The sequence below is a fragment of the Cydia amplana genome, chromosome 6 (genome assembly GCF_948474715.1).
Source record: "Cydia amplana chromosome 6, ilCydAmpl1.1, whole genome shotgun sequence".
NCBI classification, from domain to species: domain Eukaryota; kingdom Metazoa; phylum Arthropoda; class Insecta; order Lepidoptera; family Tortricidae; genus Cydia; species Cydia amplana.
In genome coordinates, this window is record NC_086074.1 from 2,323,956 (window position 1) to 2,350,024 (window position 26,069).

The 26,069-nt window shown below is 46.6% G+C and overlaps 1 protein-coding gene across 1 annotated transcript in view; it reads left to right on the forward strand.

Annotated features, from left to right (window-relative positions):
• Positions 1–26,069, forward strand: part of LOC134649115 (mediator of RNA polymerase II transcription subunit 13) — a 141,916-nt gene that overhangs the window by 105,741 nt on the left and 10,106 nt on the right. The window contains exons 13-27 of the mRNA XM_063503830.1: positions 1,487–1,637; positions 2,857–2,976; positions 4,146–4,373; positions 6,271–6,442; positions 6,507–6,647; positions 6,712–6,852; positions 8,029–8,294; positions 10,008–10,154; positions 11,531–11,722; positions 11,924–12,100; positions 12,302–12,474; positions 13,873–14,022; positions 21,725–22,437; positions 23,992–24,155; positions 24,818–25,003. Coding sequence (XP_063359900.1) covers positions 1,487–1,637; positions 2,857–2,976; positions 4,146–4,373; positions 6,271–6,442; positions 6,507–6,647; positions 6,712–6,852; positions 8,029–8,294; positions 10,008–10,154; positions 11,531–11,722; positions 11,924–12,100; positions 12,302–12,474; positions 13,873–14,022; positions 21,725–22,437; positions 23,992–24,155; positions 24,818–25,003 — 3,121 coding nt within the window. The remainder of the gene's footprint in view (positions 1–1,486; positions 1,638–2,856; positions 2,977–4,145; positions 4,374–6,270; positions 6,443–6,506; positions 6,648–6,711; positions 6,853–8,028; positions 8,295–10,007; positions 10,155–11,530; positions 11,723–11,923; positions 12,101–12,301; positions 12,475–13,872; positions 14,023–21,724; positions 22,438–23,991; positions 24,156–24,817; positions 25,004–26,069) is intronic.

Sequence of the window (26,069 nt, forward strand, 5' to 3'; positions counted from 1 at the left end):
CCACCGTGCACGCCTGGTGAGTACACCACGTCCAAGCACGGGACTGCGGGATAACGCCCCCGGGACTGAATTTGTAAGGCGATGATCGGATATTCCCGGTACTACGTCCAAGCTACGTGAAGCTGCATATACATAGTCTGTGACTACACCACCGTGCACGCCTGGTGAGTCCACAACGTCCACGTAGGGGTATGCAACAGGCTCAGGCTACCTCAACAACTAGACTAGACCACAGAATAAATAATAGTACTAAGTACAGAAGATTCACTCTCTAACAAAACGCGTCTGTTACGATTACGACAGATATGACCACTACGGCGCAACCGCCACGTGCGGCCTATAGCTAGCAACCATCAAAATTGGTGTGGGATGGATGTAAATACTTGTAGGTGGGTAATAGGTGACGAAATCGCGGAGTGAGCCTCGCCTGACTAGACGGAACGCATGAGGCAATCAAGGTCACCATGCATAAGCTAAGCGCTCCCGTGCTCATTTAGTGTGGACCTTGTACTCTTTATAAACGCTTCATAATGCGGTGTCTGTGTAGTAAGGTGATAACCGGCAATTCCCAGTTTTAGGCCTGTACGTCCAAGCTACATGCAGCTGGACATATATACAAACTCCGACGTATCAATATACGCAAAAAAAGATAATTTTTCAGCACAAAAAGGTGTTTATTACATAATATTCAATAATTTATTTCAATATTAAACTTATCGCTAAGAAAAACATTCATAAAAGAACATCCTATTGATCATGTCATTTCACGAGCACCAACTTTCAATAAGAACTTTGAATTTTTGCAAACTAATTTATGTGTCTGAGATTTTTCCATGTTCTCCGCTAACCTTTGGCTGGCAGGTAAACTGTAGCATTCTTGGCACTTGAATTATTTTCTGAAAATTTATCGTTTCATTTAGTGCCTTATCCACTATGATTTAGAGTTGATTTTTGCGAGAATCCACCACGTTCGCGTCAAGAGTTGAGATAATTTGACGTGGATTATTTTCTGAAAATTTATCGTTTCATTTAGTACCTTATCCACTTTGATTTAGAATTTATTTTTGCGATAATCCACCACGGTCGCGTCAAGTGAGATAATTTGACGTGGATCTAGGGCTCGCGACATTATGATACCAATATGCGCATCAACATTTCATTTAGTTTGAGTTTGTTGTGTTCTTTATTTGGTTACAAGAAAATCAGTAGCCGTAGTCACTTTATTTGGTTGTATTGTAACCATACAATTTCTTGCATGCAGTAAACTTTGAAATTCCTTTTAATTTGGTGGCATCCATCGTCTTTTAAAAACCTTGGTGGCCGCACTATAAGATGACTAGTCAATAATTTTTACTCCAAGATACTGTTTGCGTCATTCTTAAGAATGTTTTGGAGTGGAAATTTTCTAATGGAGAAAATTCTTGAGGCCACAACTTTACTGCAGGCTTGTTTCACACCCCGTTAAATATTTTATATGTATCCACAGGCTGGAGCACCCAGTGAAACGGTTCAAGAGCGACGAGAACACGTTCCGAGAGGAGCTGGCCCTCGGCAGCACGGGCGGCGACCTGTACGCCGGCCACGACCACACGCGCATGGCCGTCATGCCCGACCACGCGGACGTCAAGCACGACCATGTGAGTTACTGTAGAGAACACGTTCCGAGAGGAGCTGGCCCTCGGCAGCACGGGCGGCGACCTGTACGCCGGCCACGACCACACGCGCATGGCCGTCATGCCCGACCACACGGACGTCAAGCACGACCATGTGAGTTACTGTAGAGAACACGTTCCGAGAGGAGCTGGCCCTCGGCAGCACGGGCGGCGACCTGTACGCCGGCTACGACCACACGCGCATGGCCGTCATGCCCGACCACACGGACGTCAAGCACGACCATGTGAGTTACTGTAGAGAACACGTTCCGAGAGGAGCTGGCCCTCGGCAGCACGGGCGGCGACCTGTACGCCGGCCACGACCACACGCGCATGGCCGTCATGCCCGACCACACGGACGTCAAGCACGACCATGTGAGTTACTGTAGAGAACACGTTCCGAGAGGAGCTGGCCCTCGGCAGCACGGGCGGCGACCTGTACGCCGGCCACGACCACACGCGCATGGCCGTCATGCCCGACCACACGGACGTCAAGCACGACCATGTGAGTTACTGTAGAGAACACGTTCCGAGAGGAGCTGGCCCTCGGCAGCACGGGCGGCGACCTGTACGCCGGCCACGACCACACGCGCATGGCCGTCATGCCCGACCACGCGGACGTCAAGCACGACCATGTGAGACCATCTTAACTATACCTTATGACCGTGGTTCTGTGACTACATGTTGATTGGGGGTTTTGCTATGAATGATTGATTCATATATTCAAAAAAACTTAACTAGTTTCTGTAAGCTACTTTCTGCTAGAATTGCTAGATAGTCGACGCTTAACGAAATCACTAACCGTCTTAAGTGTTAAGTCTATATGGAGATTTGTTCGATTCGCTATGTGGTTCTATATCTTAGAATAGTAACTGGCGCAGCCGATAGGATCAGAGCTAATGCTTTTGTTGAATTTACCTCGTTAGTTCGTATGACTGCGGACTGTGTCAGGGCTCAATAAGACGGTACGAGAGCGTATGCTAGTTTCATTACATTGCGGGTTTTGATCGGTCGGTTGAATTGGACGTAACCAACAGTCCGCAATGTAACTAAAATCACATGCGAGTTCGCGCGCCGTCTAAATCAGCCCTTAAAGACATGCGTTCCGTCAAAAGAACACTTTGGCAAATGAAACATCGGTCTAACTAATATGATACCGTACAAAATTTTATGAGTATAAAATGTCCAAATATGTACCCGCCAGGATGACGCAGCGTACAAGAACCTGTACACGTCCGACGGCCTCTGTCCCACGCTGAAGGACCTCGACCAGATCTTCGAGAACTCCGACGACGCGGCCAGCGGGGATGAGACGGTAAGACTTGTGAGTGTGCACCCTTATTTATTACTCCTTAAGGTCGAGGGTCGCGCGACGTTTACACCAATTAGATTTATACAGCCACGAGAGATGTCCCTCGCGTACAGACGATGCTTAAATCATTTGTCAACATATTAAAGACTTGAAACGAATTGTGACGTTCCACAGGAAAAGGTGCCTATGGCGGATTGGCGCTTACTTCGCGTAGCACCGCATTAGTATTGGAGCGTCGTTAATAACAGCGTAAGCGCCGACCGCCATAAGATACGTCACAATTAGTAAGATTTAGAGGCAATCCTGTGCATTGATATTATGAAAGTGTAAATGTCTTGTGATCCTCATGTTTTGTCCATAATCCCTATAAATTAAGTAATCAATTACGTATAACATGTCTATTTTCTGTGTTCATTGGAGTTTGTACGAATAAAAAAAAACTACATATCTAAAGCTGCAGTTAGTTGACCCCGCTGCATAGTTGTAGAGGGGTCATCTCATCTCTGACTGAACATATCGCTTGCTATTCATAACTTAAACTTTCCTAATTATATTTACTCGAAGACTAAAAGTAGGTACAAAATGGTTAGGAGATTTTAATCATTTTGGATCATATTTCGGTAACTCTTGGAAATATTCCTAGAGCGTTTGCTTATTTTTTTTTTACAAGGATGCTTTGTAAGCTAACTAACTAATATTATGACATCACTCTTTTTATTTTTCCTACGCTTTATACGCGCTCTAGGGATAATTCTGTATACGAAATTCCGCATTATTTATAATTAAATTTATCATACAATACATAACAGTGTACATTATTTTTCATGACACATGCCGTGTCAAAAATCAAGGAATCAACATGAGAAGCAACAACATAAGGTTTCCACCACGTCTGACACGCAAGCAAGCTCAAACTTCTATCCATTTTAATTGAAATATAATAATTATAGTGGAGAAAAAATAAAGAATGATAGGTACAGTCAGCAGCAGAAGTTGCAGCAGGTGTTCAAAATTATCTTGACGCGACTTTATTGTTAAGAGAATGAGAGCGTGTAAAGGTAACTTTGAACATCTCGCCCGCTTAGCAACTTCTGCTGCTGAATGTACCTTAAATCCTGCCTCACACCTCTTCCGAGTTAGCTTGCGTCATATCAACATACTAACTATCCTATTTATCACAGCTTCAAGTACAAACGCCGCCGGACTCGAACAAGTCGTTCGAAGAGACCCGCGGCCGGATGGTGCGGGCCGAAGAGCTGAGCAAGATGTTCCCCACCCCACCCTCGTTGGAGGCGCACGCGGCCCCGTCTCCCGGGTTCACCCTGGAGCTGGAGCCGCTGAGGCATGCGCACTCACACGCGCATCCGCACCTCACGCCTCACGCCACGCCGCCTCATGAGCCTATTGAGGTGAGTTACTGTGCTAATGTCATATGTTCACTCGTTGGAGGCGCACGCGGCCTCGTCTCCCGGGTTCACCCTGGAGCTGGAGCCGCTGAGGCATGCGCACTCACACGCGCATCCGCACCTCACGCCTCACGCCACGCCCCCTCATGAACCTATTGAGGTGAGTTACTGTGCTAATGTCATGTTCCCTCGTTGGAGGCGCACGCGGCCTCGTCTCCCGGGTTCACCCTGGAGCTGGAGCCGCTGAGGCATGCGCACTCACACGCGCATCCGCACCTCACGCCTCACGCCACGCCCCCTCATGAACCTATTGAGGTGAGTTACTGTGCTAATGTCATGTTCCCTCGTTGGAGGCGCACGCGGCCCCGTCGCCCGGGTTCACCCTGGAGCTGGAGCCGCTGAGGCATGCGCACTCACACGCGCATCCGCACCTCACGCCTCACGCCACGCCGCCTCATGAGCCTATTGAGGTGAGTTACTGTGCTAATGTCATGTTCCCTAGTTGGAGGTCCACGCTGCCCCGTCGCCCGGGTTCACCCTGGAGCAGGAGCCGCTGAGGCATGCGCACTCACACGCGCATCCGCACCTCACGCCTCACGCCACGCCGCCTCATGAGCCTATTGAGGTGAGTTACTGTGCTAATGTCATGTTCCCTAGTTGGAGGTCCACGCTGCCCCGTCGCCCGGGTTCACCCTGGAGCTGGAGCCGCTGAGGCATGCGCACTCACACGCGCATCCGCACCTCACGCCTCACGCCACGCCGCCTCATGAGCCTATTGAGGTGAGTTACTGTGCTAATGTCATGTTCCCTAGTTGGAGGTCCACGCTGCCCCGTCGCCCGGGTTCACCCTGGAGCTGGAGCCGCTGAGGCATGCGCACTCACACGCGCATCCGCACCTCACGCCTCACGCCACGCCGCCTCATGAGCCTATTGAGGTGAGTTACTGTGCTAATGTCATGTTCCCTAGTTGGAGGTCCACGCTGCCCCGTCGCCCGGGTTCACCCTGGAGCTGGAGCCGCTGAGGCATGCGCACTCACACGCGCATCCGCACCTCACGCCTCACGCCACGCCGCCTCATGAGCCTATTGAGGTGAGTTACTGTGCTAATGTCATGTTCCCTAGTTGGAGGTCCACGCTGCCCCGTCGCCCGGGTTCACCCTGGAGCTGGAGCCGCTGAGGCATGCGCACTCACACGCGCATCCGCACCTCACGCCTCACGCCACGCCGCCTCATGAGCCTATTGAGGTGAGTTACTGTGCTAATGTCATGTTCCCTAGTTGGAGGTCCACGCTGCCCCGTCGCCCGGGTTCACCCTGGAGCTGGAGCCGCTGAGGCATGCGCACTCACACGCGCATCCGCACCTCACGCCTCACGCCACGCCGCCTCATGAGCCTATTGAGGTGAGTACTAAGGTCACTATTGTTCACCCGCATTCGGTGGAGCGCTGGAGTTCAAAAACGACTCTCTTTCCCTGGCACATGGAGGCTAGCTTTGTTTTAGTAGATACTGGTATCACTCTATTACTATAGTCAGCAAAATTATCAGAATCCGTGTTTATTTTGGTGCTCGGTTTAATTTAGACCATTATACTTTTGTCTTACAATCTGCACGAGAACAAGATGAAATTCCATGATTATGCCTGATATTCATTAGATTATTATCTGTGGTAGTAACGTTTAAACTAATTATACTTGGTCAACCAGATCTTGACAGTAGAAAAAGGCGGTAAATTTGAAAAATGTAGGCGCGAAGGGATATCATCCCATAGGTATTTGAATTTCGCGCCTTTTTTACTGACAAGATTTGGTTGACCAGCTATAATTACCTACATGCGTAATTTTTAAAGTAGAAATTTTCCTTTTTTTATTATTTATAAACATTGTTTGTGTGTTACCTACAGGATTGGTCGTATGTGTTCAAACCGCCCACCGTGTACAAGTGCGTCGGGTCATCCAAGTACGCGCCCCTGTTGTCCCTGCCGTCCTCTTCACTCCCGCCCGTCACGCTACCGCCGCACGCCGTATACCGGCCGCGGTGGCAGCAGAGCGAGGAGGAGCCACAGCCACAGACAGGTAACAGACACCTTTTATAACTGAAACTATTAGGTAAAGGTGTGTAGTCTGTCTCACGCTCAAGTGTACAAGTGTGTCGGGTCATCCAAGTACGCGCCCCTGTTGTCCCTGCCGTCCTCTTCACTCCCGCCCGTCACGCTACCGCCGCACGCCGTATACCGGCCGCGGTGGCAGCAGAGCGAGGAGGAGCCACAGCCACAGACAGGTAACAGACACCTTTTATAACTGAAACTATTAGGTAAAGGTGTGTAGTCTGTCTCACGCTCAAGTGTACAAGTGTGTCGGGTCATCCAAGTACGCGCCCCTGTTGTCCCTGCCGTCCTCTTCACTCCCGCCCGTCACGCTACCGCCGCACGCCGTATACCGGCCGCGGTGGCAGCAGAGCGAGGAGGAGCCACAGCCACAGACAGGTAACAGACACCTTTTATACCTGAAACTATTAGGTAAAGGTGTGTAGTCTGTGTCCGGGTCATCCAAGTACGCGCCCCTGTTGTCTCTGCCGTCCTCTTCACTCCCGCCCGTCACGCTACCGCCGCACGCCGTATACCGGCCGCGGTGGCAGCAGAGCGAGGAGGAGCCACAGCCACAGACAGGTAACAGACACCTTTTATACCTGAAACTATTAGGTAAAGGTGTGTAGTCTGTGTCCGGGTCATCCAAGTACGCGCCCCTGTTGTCTCTGCCGTCCTCTTCACTCCCGCCCGTCACGCTACCGCCGCACGCCGTATACCGGCCGCGGTGGCAGCAGAGCGAGGAGGAGCCACAGCCACAGACAGGTAACAGACGCCTTTTATACCTGAAACTATTAGGAAAAGGTGTGTAGTCTGTCTCACGCTCGAGATGCTATCGTGGCGTACTCGTGCTGAGGCTTCAAGACTGTAAGGCCTCATTTGGATTGCGCGCGAACTCGTATACGATTTTAGTTACATTGCGGACCGTTGAGGTTACATCAATTCAGCCGATCGATCAGATAACGCCACGTAATGAAACTCGCATTCGAGTTCTCACACTGTCTAAATGAGCCTTAAGTACGTAAGTACCTTTAGCGTCTGTGTCGTGTAGACACAATTTTTTAGTATTTAGATGGTGATACTGATAAATTGTGTTAATCGTATGTTTCGACAACATTTCTTTTTTGTAGTGAACGTAAAGAACTAATGTTGTCGTCGTATGAGACTCCGCTTGGGAGCGGTTAATGCCCTGAAATATTCCTGAAGATCACAGAATTGGACTCAATGATATAACCATAGATAGGTTATACTCATACTTGAGGAGCACAAAAAATACTTCCATATTTGTTTCTGTGCCTATGAAGAAATCTGTTATTTTTGATTAATTTTCTCATTCCATCCATCTTTGTCACACTCGTTGTTAAACATAAGGTCGACCCTTTCTCTTTCGGTGTGCGGGAGCTCGTTAGCACGTGCACATTCCTCGCTTGTCTAGCCGCGACTAAAGGAAACTTGTCCAATTTGTCACAAGTTCAGCGCTTCAATTTTGGAACGCCTATAACCTATCTTGAGTTATAAATCATTGATTGGACTACATTTTTGTAAAGGTTTAATGTATGATTATTGTTCGTACAGGGACGAAGCGGCCCTTGTCCCCGGCGGGCGCGCCGGCCGCCACGCCGGCGGGCGCCGCCCCCTCGCCCCTGCCCCGCCCCGCCCCCGCGCCGGCCCCGCCCCCGCCGCGCGCCGCCTCGCCCGCCCCCGCCTCGCCCGCGCCGCGCGCCGCCTGCCGCGCGTGCCCGCTGCTGCTCAACGTGCTGCTGGCCGACACGGTGCTCAACGTGTTCCGCGACCACAACTTCGACAGCTGCACGCTCTGCGTCTGCAACGCGGGGCCCAAGGTTCGCGGTTCTAAATTTTTTTTTTGTCGGAACCCTTTTGGAAAGCGAAATACTAGATGGAACCCTACAATAAAACAATAGTTTTTAGAAGTGTATTTTTTTATTAATAAGCATAATAATTATGCTTATTTTATTATTCTAAATTCTTGCGGAACCCCTGCAGGGGTGTCGCGGAACCCTAGGGTTCCGCGGAACACACTTTGAGAATGGCTGGCGTATAGTGTAGTGTATACTAGATATAGTTATGTACGTAGTTCATAGGATATATATAAGGACCATTTACTCATGTATTTAGTGCAGTAATAAATCATCATTCTAGCTGAACACTTGTTTGTACTCAGCTCCGAATCCTCACCTTACATGGCGATCCTGCTCCCGATGAGTAAATGGTCCTTATATATATCCTATGAACTACGTACATAACTATATCTAGTATACACTACACTATACGCCAGCCATGCTCAAAGTGTGTTCCGCGGAACCCTAGGGTTCCGCGACACCCCTGCAGGGGTTCCGCAAGAATTTAGAATAATAAAATAAGCATAATTATTATGCTTATTAATAAAAAAATACACTTCTAAAAACTATTGTTTTATTGTAGGGTTCCATCTAGTATTTCGCTTTCCAAAAGTGTTCCGTCAAAAAAAAGATTGAGAACCGCTGCTATACGCGATAGGGTATTTGACAGTTTCTTATGAATGGTATCGGTCGATCAGATTTGTTTTGAGGATCAAATATCTGTATGGGACGTTGTTTTAAAACGATACCAAATGTCACAAATGATGGTCAAAGGCACCCGCACTTAATTAATTACTGACGAGACGCTTCTAAGAATATGGCAGTACATCGTGACGTCACCATATAACGTTAAAGGTTACTTCGGTGTATGGAAAACGAGGAAATTGAGATTTTGTCGGTGAAAAATTTCCAATGTATTGTGATAAATTGCTCATTTTCTATCTATTTAACTAGATTTAGTTATAAAATACGACATGGGTCGACAACCCGATACCCCTCCCTCCCGACCCGGCTGCGAACCGTACCCGCTGCTCGACGTCAAACGGTTGTTCCAGGAGACGGCAATCTTTTTAAAATAATAGACAGTTCTAGCTACATTAAAATCGACAGTTTCAGAAGTATAGGAAAGTCAATAAAATAATTAAACCGTACCCTCGGCGAAAAGAGTCGATGACGTACAAATTTTAAATAACTCACCTTTTTCTACTTATAAAGAAAAATTTTCCAAGATTTATACTAGTGATGCTTTGGTTTCCTCCGATAGCGGTGCCGTCATATAGCGGCCGTCTCCACACAAATACTACGACATCCATATTTAGCCGTATTATTTAGTATTTATTATTGGGGTGGTATCGGGCCTTTGAGTGTCACGTCGACCACGTATTGATCTATTGTGACGGCCCTTTAAAGTTCATTACTAATGCCCGTTGCATCCAGAAAATTACAGATGCTTTGGGCCGTAACGTTCTGTACCTCATAGGGTTGCAATACATGCCGCCCTAAGTAGGTACTTCTTTTTGACATTAGTGGTCCACAGGAACAGAGAATGTGCATTGCAGTCTCCTCTGACTCATTATTTAGTATGGAGACGGCCGCTATATAACGGCACCGCTATCCTAGGAAAACCAATCTTTACTGGCGCAATCGGTAGGATCAAAATTTTTTTTTTTATAATAACTATTGGTTTCTTCCCAGGTTGTCGGTAACATCCGAGGCGCGGACGCGTCCACGTACCTGCCAGAGACGGCGGACGCGGCCGACGAGGACCCCGGCCGCTGCACGTGCGGCTTCAGCGCCGTCGTCAACCGCCGGCTCGCGCACAAGGCCGGCCTCTTCTACGAGGTGAGCACTTGAGTAGCTTGTGTACACTGTCTGTCACCGTCTAGGTTGGTTGGACCTGTAAAGCGGCCGACGAGGACCCCGGCCGCTGCACGTGCGGGTTCAGCGCCGTCGTCAACCGCCGGCTCGCGCACAAGGCCGGCCTCTTCTACGAGGTGAGGATTTGACTAGCTTGTGTACACTGTCTGTCACCGTATAGGTTGGTTGAACGCGGAGCTGAGCGTTGACGAGCCACACTGACAATCCAACCTCTAGACTGAGCTTAGGCCAATTCTTTTATGAAACCGATGCTGCCAAAAATACGGGGGTGCGGGGGGACGAGGTGAGCGAATCCCGTGCCGTGATTGGTCCGTTCAAAGACACGGACCAATCACGGCACGGGATTGACTCGAAGATGGAGTAACGCTACCGTATGTGTGGCAGAGGGGGTAGCGCGACTATGCTTTGTCTAGAGGTTGGATTGTCTGTGACGAGCCATCAGCGTTAGCGCCGGCCGAGTTGAACGATCTGCGCCGACCGTTGCTCGAGCGCATTTCTGCCTAATTCGATCTGATATAGAATAGATAGAGTCTGTTCGGAAAGAGAAGAGTTGTGGAATATATGTATTGGGCTCCATGCTTTCCATGACTCTTCTCTTTGCAGAGGCCGTGAGTTCAAGTCTCACCCAAGATTGTAATTTTTCCACTTTCAAATTTATTTTACGCTTCAAATCTTGCACGTTAAATTAGACCCACTTTCCGATTTCTGATGAAGCTGAAAATTTGTATACGTATGCAAGTCGGGTGACAATGCAATATTATGGTACCATCGAGCCGATATGATGACGGAGACGGGAGGTGCCCATAGGAACTCTGTGATTAAATAAAGAAATCTAATTGTGTTCGGGGTTTTTAGAATTGTCTCGATGAGTATTAGTAGCTTGTGGTAAAAAATACAGTCAGCGATAAAAGCTTGTAACAAAAAACATTTTTTCACTTCTCATGCTCAAAAAGTGCACCTTTATGTCGTGCGTAGACGACATAAAGTTGCTTATTATGTTCTAGAGCATAAAGTAAAATCATCTATTGCGACCCTTATTGACCTAGCAATAAAGTCCAAAATCTGCTATACAAACTGCCAGCCTTAAATATTGGATAATATAAATATAATAACCTAAAATATTGGATATTTTTGTATGTATATTTTCCTCGCAATCGAAGTGAAAAGCAGAGTGTACAACAAGGGCATAAATGTCTATTTTTACCCTCGTCTACTATTTTGGTCTTCGCTTCGCTCAGACCAAAAAATTGCCTCGGATAAAGATGGATCACTTTATGCCCTTGTTGTACAATCTACTATTTTTTCCAAAAACTTATTTAACGTGATATTTATATCCGCAGGACGAGATGGAGATCACGGGCATAGCGGAGATCCCGGCGCGGGGCGGCGCTCGGAGCCTGGGGGCGGTGGCGGGCGCCGTGCTGGGCATGTGCGCGGCGCTGGGCGGCGGCGGCGCCTCCGCGCTCTCCCGCGCGGCGCGCCACCAGGCCCGGGAGCGCCACGACCAGAACGACGTCAACCTGCTCGAGTCAGTATATATATAGTGTGTCATAGCGGAGATCCCGGCGCGGGGCGGCGCTCGGAGCCTGGGGGCGGTGGCGGGCGCCGTGCTGGGCATGTGCGCGGCGCTGGGCGGCGGCGGCGCCTCCGCGCTCTCCCGCGCGGCGCGCCACCAGGCCCGGGAGCGCCACGACCAGAACGACGTCAACCTGCTCGAGTCAGTATATATATAGTGTGTCATAGCGGAGATCCCGGCGCGGGGCGGCGCTCGGAGCCTGGGGGCGGTGGCGGGCGCCGTGCTGGGCATGTGCGCGGCGCTGGGCGGCGGCGGCGCCTCCGCGCTCTCCCGCGCGGCGCGCCACCAGGCCCGGGAGCGCCACGACCAGAACGACGTCAACCTGCTCGAGTCAGTATATATATAGTGTGTCATAGCGGAGATCCCGGCGCGGGGCGGCGCTCGGAGCCTGGGGGCGGTGGCGGGCGCCGTGCTGGGCATGTGCGCGGCGCTGGGCGGCGGCGGCGCCTCCGCGCTCTCCCGCGCGGCGCGCCACCAGGCCCGGGAGCGCCACGACCAGAACGACGTCAACCTGCTCGAGTCAGTATATATATAGTGTGTCATAGCGGAGATCCCGGCGCGGGGCGGCGCTCGGAGCCTGGGGGCGGTGGCGGGCGCCGTGCTGGGCATGTGCGCGGCGCTGGGCGGCGGCGGCGCCTCCGCGCTCTCCCGCGCGGCGCGCCACCAGGCCCGGGAGCGCCACGACCAGAACGACGTCAACCTGCTCGAGTCAGTATATATATAGTGTGTCATAGCGGAGATCCCGGCGCGGGGCGGCGCTCGGAGCCTGGGGGCGGTGGCGGGCGCCGTGCTTTTCTATGCTACGATATCCCTTCGCGCCTACATTTTTCAAATTTGCCGCCTTTTTCTACTGTCAAGATCTGGTTGACCAAGTATAGCTGGTCAACCAAATCTTGTCAGTAAAAAAAGACGCGAAATTCAAAATTTCTATGGGACGATATCCCTTCGCGCCTACATTTTTCAAATTTGCCGCCTTTTTCTACTGTCAAGATCTGGTTGACCAAGTATATATAGTGTGTCAAAGGACTGTTCCATTTCAAACATAGACAGAGAGATTCATACTATCTTTGTCTTATACTAGTACTAGCACCCAAAAGAAAAGGATGATTATAGTTTTTTTGGTTCCTGTTTACTGACAAGATTTGGTTGACCAGCTATACTTGAGCTATGTTCCGAATTGGGCGTTTTCTAAAATAAATATCGAAAACCTGATTCTTTCAAATCTGAACGTTCTTGGGCTCATTCTACTCAGAGTCGACAGCATTCCCCATTTCGCCATTAAAAAAAGATGTCCCAAAATGTCCATTTCATTACGTCACGTTTTATTATGAGAAAAAATTTCACTTGTATGGACGTGGCGTAGTGGAATGTACAATTTTCATACAAATTTTTGGGACAAGTTTTTTTTATCATCAGGATTGAATATGCTAGTGATTCTGAGTTGAAAGAACCCAAAAGCACCAGGATCTGTGAGAATCGGGTTTTCAATGTTTATTTTAGAAAACGCCCAATTACGCTCCCAGCGTTCACAGCACGCTTACGATCGGACCGATTCATACTCATAGCGCTTACATGAGATATCGTGACGTCATTGATGACGTCAATTGTTCACACTCCCAGGCGTAAGCACCTTGAGCGCAAACGTCAAGGCGACGTTTGACAATGATAGGACAGGCGCGAAAAAAAATTCAGTTCGCTAACTGATTCGGACCGGCAGCCAACACTGTAAGTGTAAGGCCTGAGTGGACGCTCGAGTTGGGCGTGCAGCGGGGCGGGGCGTGCGGCGTGCATGTTAAACAAATGCAAGCGTATAGGAGCGGCCTTAGTGCACGCTGCTCAAATTACTTGTAAGCCCGACGCCACGCTGCACACCCCGCCAAACGCTCCGCTTCGAGCGTCCACTCAAGCCTTACATAAGCGTTGTGAGCGTGATTCGGAACACAGGGTTGGTCAAGCAAATCTTGTCAGTAGGAATAGGCGGCAAATTTGAAAAATCGCGGGTTAGCGACCGTTCGTTGGAAAATTGCGTGTCCTTTATATCTTGTCTGTGGAACTGTTTTGTTGACATTTGATCGTTGTACATCTGACCGTTTGTTTGGATTGCAGGTACGCTGACGGCGGCGCGGCGTGCCTGCGCGCGCTGCGGGCGGCGGGGGCGGGCGCGGGGGCGGCGGGGGCGGGGGCGGGGGCGGGGGCGGTGCACCGCTGGCCCTTCATCGGCGCCCGCGCCCCCAGGTGCTCCCGGGATGTCATAAGGTATACTCATGCTACATTTGCTAATAGCGAGACAGGTTTTCACAGACCTAAATTACCTTACAATTTTCTCACCGAGCGATCTTTCCATGTATAAAACAAGCAACAACGGTTGCACTCCGGGAGGGCCGATAGAAGTGAAAACTCACCTCACTGTGTTACCGACGCCCGGTAACACGATACGTTTAGCGGAAGTATTCTATTTATTTATTATATATTATTGTTGGCGCAGGTTCTTGAGAAATGATGTAGTCGACACGATGTGGATTTTTACAACGTTTAATTATACTGAGCGATTAAATTACATGATTTTGAAAATCAAATATATATGGACGCACGACCGAGCTATGCGTGGTGTCGGCGTCGTAGCGGATCGGAGAATGGCGGCCTGTCGCCGGCCGCGGCACTGTGTAGATGGAGCGTGTATGTGTACGCGCACGCACACATGGATGGAGCGTTAACAGGCTGCCCCCCTTGGGTCAGGAGCTGCCTGATCCAATGTTGATGGAAGTGGGCAGAGCCGATTGTATGCTCTGCGTAGGGTCCCCGTAGTGGTGAGGACGTCGGCGACGCGGTTGACGCCGTCGCTGCCCGGGTGGACGGCTGTGACTCGTCCGAGCAGCCATCGGTATGGTGGTAGGCGGTCATCCTTGATGACGACCATCTCGCCCAGCTGTGGATGCGCACCCTGAGTGCGCCACTTGCTGCGGGACTGGAGCTCTGAAATGTATTCTTTTGAGTATCTTTTCCAAAAATGAGCCTTGAGCTGTTGCACCCTCATGTATTTGGAGAGCGTCGTAAGTAGTCGAGTTTCTTCCACCTGGGGTGCAGGTGGCAATGTGATCGTTCGCCCAATTAGAAAATGTGCTGGACATAAAGGAACTAGATCTGAAGGATCAGAAGAAAGAGGAGTGAGAGGTCTAGAATTAAGTATCCCCTCTATATGAACCAAAACCGAATTCATGTGTTCGTAGTCTAAATTTGTCATAGATAGAACGCGTTTCAAGTGATATTTTACAGACTTGACCGATCCCTCTGCCAAACCGTTAAAATTTGGACTGTAGGCTGGGGCGAATTTGAATTTTATTTCGTTTTCTGCAGAGTAAGCCGTTATGTCATTACTGGTTTCCTTTAAAAATTTAGCTAGTTCATTACATGATCCTACGTACTGAGTACCGTTATCTGAAAATAAAATTGCCGGCTTACCTCTGCGGGCAATAAATCGATTTAAAGCGGCAATGAAACCTTGAGACGTCAGATCGGTGACGAGCTCGAGGTGTACTGCTCTCACTGCCAGACAGACAAACACAACTATGTATGCCTTCATTAGTTGAGCGCCGCGACCTTTTCTGTTCAATATCAGGATAGGACCAGCATAATCTGTGGCAGTGTGTGTGAAAGGGTCATCTGCGTGCAACCTCTGTGCAGGAAGTGAACTCATGATAGGCTGGTAAGTACGACCTGAGAAACGAAGACAAGTTAAACAGTCATGTGTTATCTTTCGACAAAGGTTGCGACCGCTTATTATCCAGAACTTATGGCGTAACATGGATAATAGCAATTGGGGTCCTGCATGTAAAAGTATTTTATGGTAATGTTGTACCAATGTTTTTGTTATGTGGTGAGATGCATGTAGCAAGATAGGATGTTTAGTATCGTAATCGTAGTTTGAGTTGGATAAACGACCTCCAACTCTGATAAGGTTGTCCTGGTCAATAAATGGATTTAATTTTATTATTTTATCCTTTGTTGTCAGTGTGCCCTTAATGAGGAATGAAAGTTGTTTGTTGAATGTTTCTGATTGTACCTTTTTACATAAATAAATCAATGCTAATTTTAATTCTGAAATGCGTAATGGACCTACTCGTTTGTTTTTATTTTGACAATTGTGTTTAAATCTGTACATGTAAGCTACAACGCGCTGCATTTTGCTAAAGTTTGAGAACCGTTCAGTGAAATCATTTTCCTGTATATCTGCAGCTGCTGAAAAATTACAACGAGTTTTAATTTCAGGCAAGTCAGAAACATCCACACTTTGAGGCTGCAAAGGCCATTGAATGTCTTTTTGGTGTAAAAAATGTGGGCCTTGGAACCACAAAGTTGAATTTTTGAGCTGTAAAGCATTTTGACCTCTAGACCCTATGTCAGCAGGGTTCATATCTGTGGGGACATAGTGCCATGCTGATGGGTCAAAGGAGTTAGTTATTTCGGTGACTCTGTTATGGACAAATTGTTTAAGCTGTTTTTTACAAGTTTTTAGCCAGCCGAGCACAATGGTTGAGTCACAGTGGAAATATATCGAGTCAATTTTTAGGCGTAATGAATTTACCACCTTTTTCGTTAGTTGTGTAGCTAGGAGACTACCGCATAATTCTAATTTTGGAATAGTTAGTCGTTGCCTTAGTGGGGCCAGTTTGCTTTTTGCAACGAGCAAATGTACATGTACGTTACCGTTTTTAGACACTGTGCGTAAGTATACGCAGGCAGCGTAAGCTTTCATCGATGCATCACTAAATGCATGTAATTGAACAGTTATGAAATCGTCGCATAATGCTCTGCGAGGAATTTCTATTTTAGAAATATCTGGCAAGTATTTGACAAACTGGTCCCATTGTGACTCAACCTCGGCCGGTAGCTGAGAGTCCCATGGAATGTTTTGAGACCAAAGAGCCTGGAGTATGAGTTTTGCCTGTAACATGCAAGGGTTTATTAAGCCCAGTGGGTCAAACACTTGTGCTATTGTGGACAAAATAGTGCGTTTTGTTTTTTTGCATTGTATGTGGCAATGAAAACAATAATGTGTCTCGTTTACAAGCCCAAAGTAGGCCTAAAGTTTTGGCATATTCATCATTGTTAAGATTTAATAAATCATCATCATCATTGTTTTCATTTATGATTTGAGTTAGAATGGACGGCTTGTTAGATCGCCATTTTCGTAAATGGAAATGAGCGGGCTCTAGCTCGCTAATGACATTTTGACATGTATGTATGAGTGTTTGTTCATCATCATGACCAGTGATGTAATCATCAACGTAAAAGTCATGCAAAATCGTTTCGCGTGCAAGTTCGTCCTTGCAATCGATACCTAATTGTTTTAGTGTTCTCGTCGCTAACCAGGGAGCTGAGGCCGTGCCGTATGTAACCGTGTTTAGTTTGTACTGTTTAATTGGTTGCGTGGGATCAGACCGCCATAGGATTTGCTGCAAACTTCGTTGATCATCTCTTACATAAATCTGTCTATACATTTTAGCTACATCGGAAGTTGCAACAAATCTATGTTGTCTGAATCGTATGAGAATGCTCAATAAATCGTCTTGTACAACCGGGCCTATGTGTTGAATGTCATTGTATGACTTTCCTGAGCTTGTGACGGCTGATCCATCAAAGACAGATCTTAATTTTGTTGTGAGGCTCCCCTCGCGTAAAATTCCATGATGAGGAAGAAAATAAGAGAATGTATCGTTTTGAGAGTCTATATTTTCTGACATATGACCTAACTGTAAATATTCGTTCATAAATTTAGTATATTGCTCCTTGAATTCCGGTTCCCGTTTAAATTTGCGCTCTAATGAATGAAATCTTGTTAAAGCTTGTTCTTTAGAGTTACCTAACACCTCGGGGGACTCTTTAAGTGGTACAGTTACAATGAATTTCCCATCCGAGTGACGCGTGGTAGTACTTGTAAAGATTCGTTCACACTCGCTATCAGCTTTAGATTTGTTATAAACCTTTTCAATGTTAGAGAAACCGTCATTATCAAAAAAATTGTTTAGTTTGTGATCTAGCTCTGTGTTAGAGAAATGGCAGTGGACTGTATTTTGTTTAGTTTTGTTTGAGTTTGGTAATTTGACTACTAGCCACCCTAGCTTTGATTCAACTAGTAATGGTAGATTCTTGCCTAGGGATATCTTATTTAGGCAAAGTACATCCCAAAATATTTCAGCGCTCAGCAGCATCTGCACCTCTGACGGTTCCGAGAATGATGGGTCCGCGAGGTGGATGTGAGAGGGAATTTCGAAAGCATTGCAATTAATTGGATTAGTAGGTATGACATCGGTGATCCGAGACAAAACATGGCAATCAACATCGGTTGTATAATTGCGATCATAGAGTGACGATATAGTGACGTCACATTTTTTAGTGGCTTTTGTAGATTTGTCCTCCAGTAGGTTAACTGAGGTAAATGCGGGATAACTGGGTATCCCTAATTGTTTTTGTAAAGATTCTGTGATGAACGAAATAGTTGATCCGTTGTCTAACATGACACGGACCTTGTGTGTTTGACCAGACTGGTCTTGGACACTGATTATAGCAGTGGAAAGAAGAGCTTGGCTGCAATGTATGGAAGATAGTGTGATGTTGTCTTGTACAGGTTTAGATTGGTCCTGCACGCATGGTAAGACACAGTCACTTTTAGATGATTTGCTAGCCAGTGGTTCTGTGGATTGAGTGTTAATGTGTAATAGAGTGTTGTGACGTTTGGTACACAAACGACATGAACTAAGTCGGCAGCGTTGTTCGTCGTGCCCTGCGCGAAGACAATTAGTACAAAGACTCAACTGGTTTATCTTTTCGATGCGAGATTCTATCGGCATAGCTTTGAATTTAGGGCATTGGTATATAGTGTGGTAGTTAGCGCATACAGGGCATTTATGTTGTTTTTGTTTAAATGAGTCATTTACGACAAATGTTCTTGGGCGGTTGTGCGTGACGTCACTGAACCTACGAGGAACTTTTGATTGCGTCTGAGCCTCTTCCATGGTTTCAAGGAGGTCCGCACGACCCTTCAAGAAATTTGTGAAATCACTAAACGTGGGAATACCTACAATTTTGTTACGTTCGGTTTCCCAATCGCGCATTGAGACTGCATCAAGCTTACTAGACATCATATGGATAATTAAAACATCCCAGTGTTCAGTAGGTAATTTTAATGTTTTTAAGGCTCTCAAGTTTTTATTTACCCAGTCTATCATGTTACGCAAGGCTTTGGAAGACTCTTGAGACACTGGCTTTATACTGAACAAAGCATGAATATGATTATTTACTAAAATGCGATCGTTGTTAAAACGCTCGCACAGCAAGTCCCAAGCAACATCATAATTCTCAGTTGAAAACTCTAGTGATTTAATGATTAACGACGCACTGTCTTTTAAAGAGTTCCTTAGATAGTGGAACTTATGGATTTTAGGTATGGATGTGTTATCGTGTATTAGTGATTTATAAGTGTCATGGTACTCTAGCCAATCCTGATATCGACCAGAGAAAGTCGGGAGATGAATTGTTGGAAGTTTAATATTTGGCTTACTTGAGAATACAGCATCACCTGATCCCGCCACCGATCCGCTGTCGTGCACCGCAGAGGCAGGTCCGGCGGGCGCGGCATGCTTGCTGAGCAGGTCTTGCGCAGCAGCCATGGCGCCGAAGTACCGGGCCTCGAACGAAGTCCGCTCTGCGTACTCCTCATCTGGAATTTCCGTCAAGCTTTCTATATCGTTTTGTATGGAATCGAAATCGTTATACATTTCTGACATTTTGGCATGTCGCATAGTAAGCTCATGCATTTGTATGCTATTAAGCTCACTGCTAGGTAGCAAAGCATTTAAATAATCTTTGAAAACAGTCAGCTTTGCTTTGAAGCTGGCTCGGCTTTTCTTTAGTGTTTTTAAATTGTCCATTGTGAAGTTTAAAGGAAGATAAAATTAATTAATCGAACGAAATATATTGCAATTATTATTGAAGCTTGCGTTAAAATATTATATGGTACGTGAGAATAAAAACGAAATAAATCTCAAACTGCCCTACAGCTGTAAGAAAAATAATGATTAAACACGCGGTAAATGAAGTCAACTATTGTGCAAAAGAGTGAAAACTATTGGAATTATACTTAAATTTTATGCGAAGCGTGATTAAGCAGGCAGAAGGATAGTCAAGCAAACGTGCGCACAATCCACGCCCGAAGTCCCGTTACTCGAGACAGCGCGCGGTCACGTAGGCAGGCGGCCGGCGAGAGTGGACTTTGACCCCACGCCGGTTCTGGAATGTTCGAATAAAAATTAGCTAAAATTTCAATTATTGTTCTGTATTGGCTCAAATGGAGGCAACACAATCTTCTAGACCTCTGAAAACAAGATACAGAAGCTACTTTGATTTCGATTTGAACAATGAAAAAGATCGATGTGAATTTTCGATTTTAAAAGAAGGAAAATATTTAGTTATAATAGGCAACAGACGGAATTATAGCACTAATTGGGATTTTAGATTGAAATGAAACCTTTAGATAGTGGTTTCGATGGAAAAGAGCACAGCACTTTGTATGAAAGGCACAGTGAAGTGAAATTAAATCGAAATAATTGGAACGAACTTACACAAATGCCACTGCAAACCCTTTTCCTGGTGTATTCTCGTTTAAATATTGTAGACTCAGGTGTAGACTGCTTGAATCTTCTTGAATTTGGTTGAAGCTCCACGTGTCCAAATCCAAAATGTCGACTCCTTTGTTCGACCGCGCCGATGAATTCCTTTGTCCTCCTTTAGATAGTGGATTCCAAAGCCTCATCCGGCTCGAATCTGTTGGCGCAGGTTCTTGAGAAATGATGTAGTCGACACGATGTGGATTTTTACAACGTTTAATTATACTGAGCGATTAAATTACATGATTTTGAAAATCAAATATATATGGACGCACGACCGAGCTATGCGTGGTGTCGGCGTCGTAGCGGATCGGAGAATGGCGGCCTGTCGCCGGCCGCGGCACTGTGTAGATGGAGCGTGTATGTGTGCGCGCACGCACACATGGATGGAGCGTTAACAATTATTATCATTCTCAAATAAGATCACACTTTTTCATTGACATGTTTATTTACATAAATAAGTCCTGCCATGACGACGTCAAATTATTTGAACATAGGTAAAGAGTCTTGAAAAGGAGTCCGCAACATAAATATCAAATAACATTGAGTTTTTCTTTATTGATTTAAATGCCATTTAAATTATGAGTGGCCTTACGGGGCTTACGGTCACGTGATCGCCTTACACCCCTTACGGTCACGTGATCGCTTTACGCTGTCTCGAGTTTATCATTTTTTCCCCACCTGAAAATGTGCACAGCGCCGCTAAAGAAGTTTTCACTTCAAAAATTTCATATTATGAATGTGCTTATAAGTGGTTTTTTTGAAGCAAACTTTATCTGTCATATTTGGACAATAGAGTGTACCAAATTATACAAAACACTTGTCTCATTCGTAACCCGTTCCAGTTTTTTTTTTGAAAAGATGTGTCCCGCCGAGTTTGTTGCCGGTCCCATATTGGGAAACCCTCCTCCAATTGAGGGGGGATTTAAATCTTCCTCGGGGCAGAGGTGTAGGGTTGGAGCCGGTCTACCTAGCTTTATTATGCCTACTTTTTTTTTTTTTTTTTATTAAGAAACAAACAGTCTTATACAACAGATAAGTATATAGAGTAACATTCTTCTAGTAATAGACTTATAGTTTCCTATATGTAAACAAATATTATAATAAAAACTTATTACTACGTATAAATGACATGCATATGTACTAGTATGTGTGACGAGATATGTGAGGAAATCTTAATCTAGGTGGTCATACAGGTGTTTTTTTTTGTTTTTTTTTTTTTTTAATTTTATTTTAAAGAAGAAAAAACTAATTACTTGAATAAACTATCTTTTATCTTATCTTTATCTTATCAGATTGATGCGCCGCCTCCGCCCCCTCCTTCAAGACGCGATCCAGAAGCGCTGCTGCGGCGCGCGCATGTGGGACGGCGTGGCCGGCCCGCTCACCTGGCGGCAGTTCCACCGCCTCGCCGGCCGCTCCAACGAGGACCTCTGCGAGCCCCAACCAGTCCCCCCCCTCCTCGTCGGACACGACCGCGACTGGATCTCCCTCTCACCCTACGCCTTGAGGCATTGGGAGCGCCTCTCGCTCGAACCTTACTCGTACTCCCGAGACGTCGCCTACGTAGTCCTAGCGGCCGACGGCGAATTCCTCACCGACCCTATCAAAACCTTCTTCAGGGAACTCTCGACCGCCTACGAATCGTGCCGCTTGGGACGACACCAGCCTATAAATCGGATAGCGCGCGACGGCTTAATAAGAACGGCGCCGAGCGACCGCGACCAGCTAGCGGAGGAATGGACGGGCGAATTGCCCGCGGGCCGACTCGGGGAATACATCAAATCGTACGCGGAAACGTTACGAACGAGCATAGTACCTCAGCTGGCGAGTCTGAGCATTGATAGGTCGTTATTAGAGACGGAGACGAAGTCGGCGCATATAGAGCGGCCGGCGCCGTCGCCGATGCGGCCGCCTTCGACGCCGGACCACCCGCCGACGCCGAGCAGTCAGAGCGACCAGGAGAATGAGACGCCGAATATGTCGTCCAGTACTAACAACAGTACAGGTATGTACAACTAATAATAATAATAGCCCTGACCACCGGCAGCTTGGGCCTTGCCCCGCTGCTGGCGGCACCCTAGGTTAGGTTTTTAGGGTTCCGTAGCCAAATGGCAAAAAACGGAACCCTTATAGATTCGTCATGTCTGTCTGTCCGTCTGTCTGTCCGTCTGTCTGTCCGTCTGTCTGTCCGTCTGTCTGTCCGTCTGTCTGTCCGTCCGTATGTCACAGCCACTTTTCTCCGAAACTATAAGAACTATACTGTTGAAACTTGGTAAGTAGATGTATTCTATGAACCGCATTAAGATTTTCACACAAAAATAGAAAAAAAACAATAAATTTTTGGGGTTCCCCATACTTCGAACTGAAACTCAAAATTTTTTTTTTCATCAAACCCATACGTGTGGGGTATCTATGGATAGGTCTTCAAAAATGATATTGAGGTTCCTAATATCATTTTTTTCTAAACTGAATAGTTTGCGCGAGAGACACTTCCAAAGTGGTAAAATGTGTGTCCCCCCCCCCGTAACTTCTAAAATAAGAGAATGATAAAACTAAAAAAAATATATGATGTACATTACCATGTAAACTTCCACCGAAAATTGGTTTGAACGAGATCTAGTAAGTAGTTTTTTTTTATACGTCATAAATCGCCTATTTAGGCGACGACGGAACCCTTCATGGGCGAGTCCGACTCGCACTTGGCCGCTTTTATTTATAATATGTCTATACGTATTTTGTATTGTTTTTGTAAGTGTTTTTGTATTTTATTTTTATATCCATATTATAAAATAACCTAGCCTAAGAGTTCAAATAAATAAAGAGACTAATAATAATAAAGCCATTTATTCCCACAAAAACATACAATTCAGGCAAACAATTATAAGTTATAAGTAACTAAAATCTACAAAAGATAAAAGAATTACATTTAACATATTAATTCATCCTTAAGTGATTCTAATAATATGTACAACTACAGATATCAATATGCAAAGTAATAGTAGAATGTGATTTAGAACTTTCGTCTATCGTCCTAAGGCCCAAGGACCTATTCAGTTCGATGTAATTTAAAACATATTCAATTGGAACAGAGTCGCTTTTGCTTTGTTTCGTTCAATTTTGAAACAACACAAGATCAACTCTATTTCCTACAGTTTAGGTTCAAATTTCGGTGGAAAATTTCGGATGTTTCGTTTGTATGGCTGGGCCTTAGGAGGCTATGCTTACTTTGCATTACGAGGCGACATCAATAATTTCTAAGCATTGTTTGAGTGATAGAGGAAGAAAATCTAGAATTTCTACAGAATTACCATTTATGTGAATTTACTTGTCATGCTTAATAATAATAAGTGGAAAAACACTGTCTTGGGTTAGACTTGAACTCACGGCCTCTGGATCGATACTCCAGCGCTCTGCCAGCTGAGCCACCAAGACCTCATCCATAGCCAGCATATCTTTCCACCATTAATTAAATTTAATAGCATCGTTCGCAGACGTTTCTGCTTGTTAAAAATTAAAATTACTTGTCAAGATTCTTTAGCATAACCTTATTTATCCACAGTGCATAACTCCTGGGAAGAAGAGGAAGGCGGTGCCCCAGCCCTAGTGATATACGTGGTGGAGCCCCCCGCCGCGCACGCGCACCGCGCGCACTCGCTGCACGCGCTGCTGCGGCTGGCTGCGCGCGCGCACCACCACCTGCGGCACCACAACCCGCTCGTCAAGGTTACACATTTATTTTATTTTTTCTACTCGTCGACTGTAATGCTTGAATTAAGATTTCGTATACTAAAGTGAAATCGCATACTTTTTTCACTATGGGACCCCAACTCAACTATTCATTTCGATACAGTTTAGTCAACTATAATATTCATTTCGATACAGTTTAGTCAACTATAATGAAATTGACCAATCGAAAGCGCGGAGCAAGTATCAGGGCCTCATGAGTTACGAGAAGGTGTCGTTGACCAACCGGCCGGGGGCGCGGGGCGCGGGGGCCGGGTCGCGTACGAGTATGAAGGTATCGCGGCTGCTCGCGCATCTTAGCTGTATACTTTTGGTTTTTTTACCTACATATATGATTCTTCTACTAGTTTTAAGTTTTTTTTTTGTTGACTCGTAGAAAAAGTATTGTATAAAATAGTGATATAATCAAGCTTTTCAATCTCGTACCTTACTTAGGCAACTCAGCAAGCTTCGTTGCCTAAACACGGTACTCGATTGAAAAGCTCTCCATTATATCACGATTGTATAATAGTACTTTATAGAATCGTGATATAACGGAGAGTTTTTCAGTCGAGTACCGTTGCTGAGTGGCCTTATTGGGTACGAGATTGAAAAGCTTTATTGTATAAGTATTATATAGTCATGTTTATGTTGTGTTCCAGATAATCTCGCTAGAGGGCGTGTGCGAGACGGCCGGGCTGGGCGCCGGCACTCGGTCGGAGCTGCGCGCGCTCGCCTTCAGCGTGTTCACCGGCGCGCGGCGGCTGCTGCAGCCCGCGCCCGCCGGCAAGTCGCTCACCGGCTTCGGCACCGCCGCGCAGGCGAGGGTGCTCATCGACGCCATGCAGGTACTACACTACACTACACTACACTACACGCCTAGTCTTAGTGTAAGGCCTGAGTGGACGCTCGAGTTGGGCGTGCAGCGGGGCGGGGCGTGCGGCGTGCATGTTAAACAAATGCAAGCGTATAGGAGCGGCCTTAGTGCACGCTGCTCAAATCACTTGTGAGCCCGACGCCACGCTGCGCGCCCCGCCGAACGCTCCGCTTCGAGCGTCCACTCAGGCCTTACACGTATAGGAGAGGGGTTTCAGTCTATTACAGCGCGCTCTTGCACGTCGTCGACGCAAACGCGAAGCTACGTTGCGGCCTTGTGTTGTGTTGTGTTGTGTGGTGGCGCTTGAATCGCCCTGCCCTGTCCCGCACTGCTGCCGCCGTAGAGGGGTTTCAGTCTATTACAGCGCGCTTTTACACGTCGTCAGCGCGAACGCGAAGCGACCGAGGCGGCATTGTCCTACAGAGATCGGATACCGGTATTTTTTGTATGGGAACGGAAACGGTATTTTTTCGTTCTTTGCTAATTACTTCATTTGTAATTGAGCAATCTAATAATACGAAGTCGTAACCTAATACCACAACTGTGTCCTACATTTCGAGTATAAAATAATTCGAAAAATATGGTTATTTCTAAGTTTTTGCAAAAAACCGGTTCCGATCCCTGGTCCTACGTGCGCTTGAATCGCTCGCACTGGAGCCATCGCGTCGCAGAAATCAAACCAATTGATCGCGCTCGCCTCGTTTCGCACCATGCTGTCACAGAATAACTAATAGTACTACCGTACAGAAAATTCACTCCTTCACAAAAGTCAGATTTAGGTATAAAATTACACCTATATCGCCGCCTGCAAGCAAAATTGAAACTTATAACCGCGCATGAACCGTGAATCTCCTTTGCGCGCCGCAGTTTTATGACCGAGCTGTGAGTGTCGGCACGGGGTTATCACTTGACAAGTTTTTATACCTAAAGTCTATTTTTTTATTCGGTAGACTGAAATGACATTTCTTACTATGAACTCTACCGAATTCTACCGAATAAAAAAATAGACTTTTATACCCACTGATTTATTATTTTTA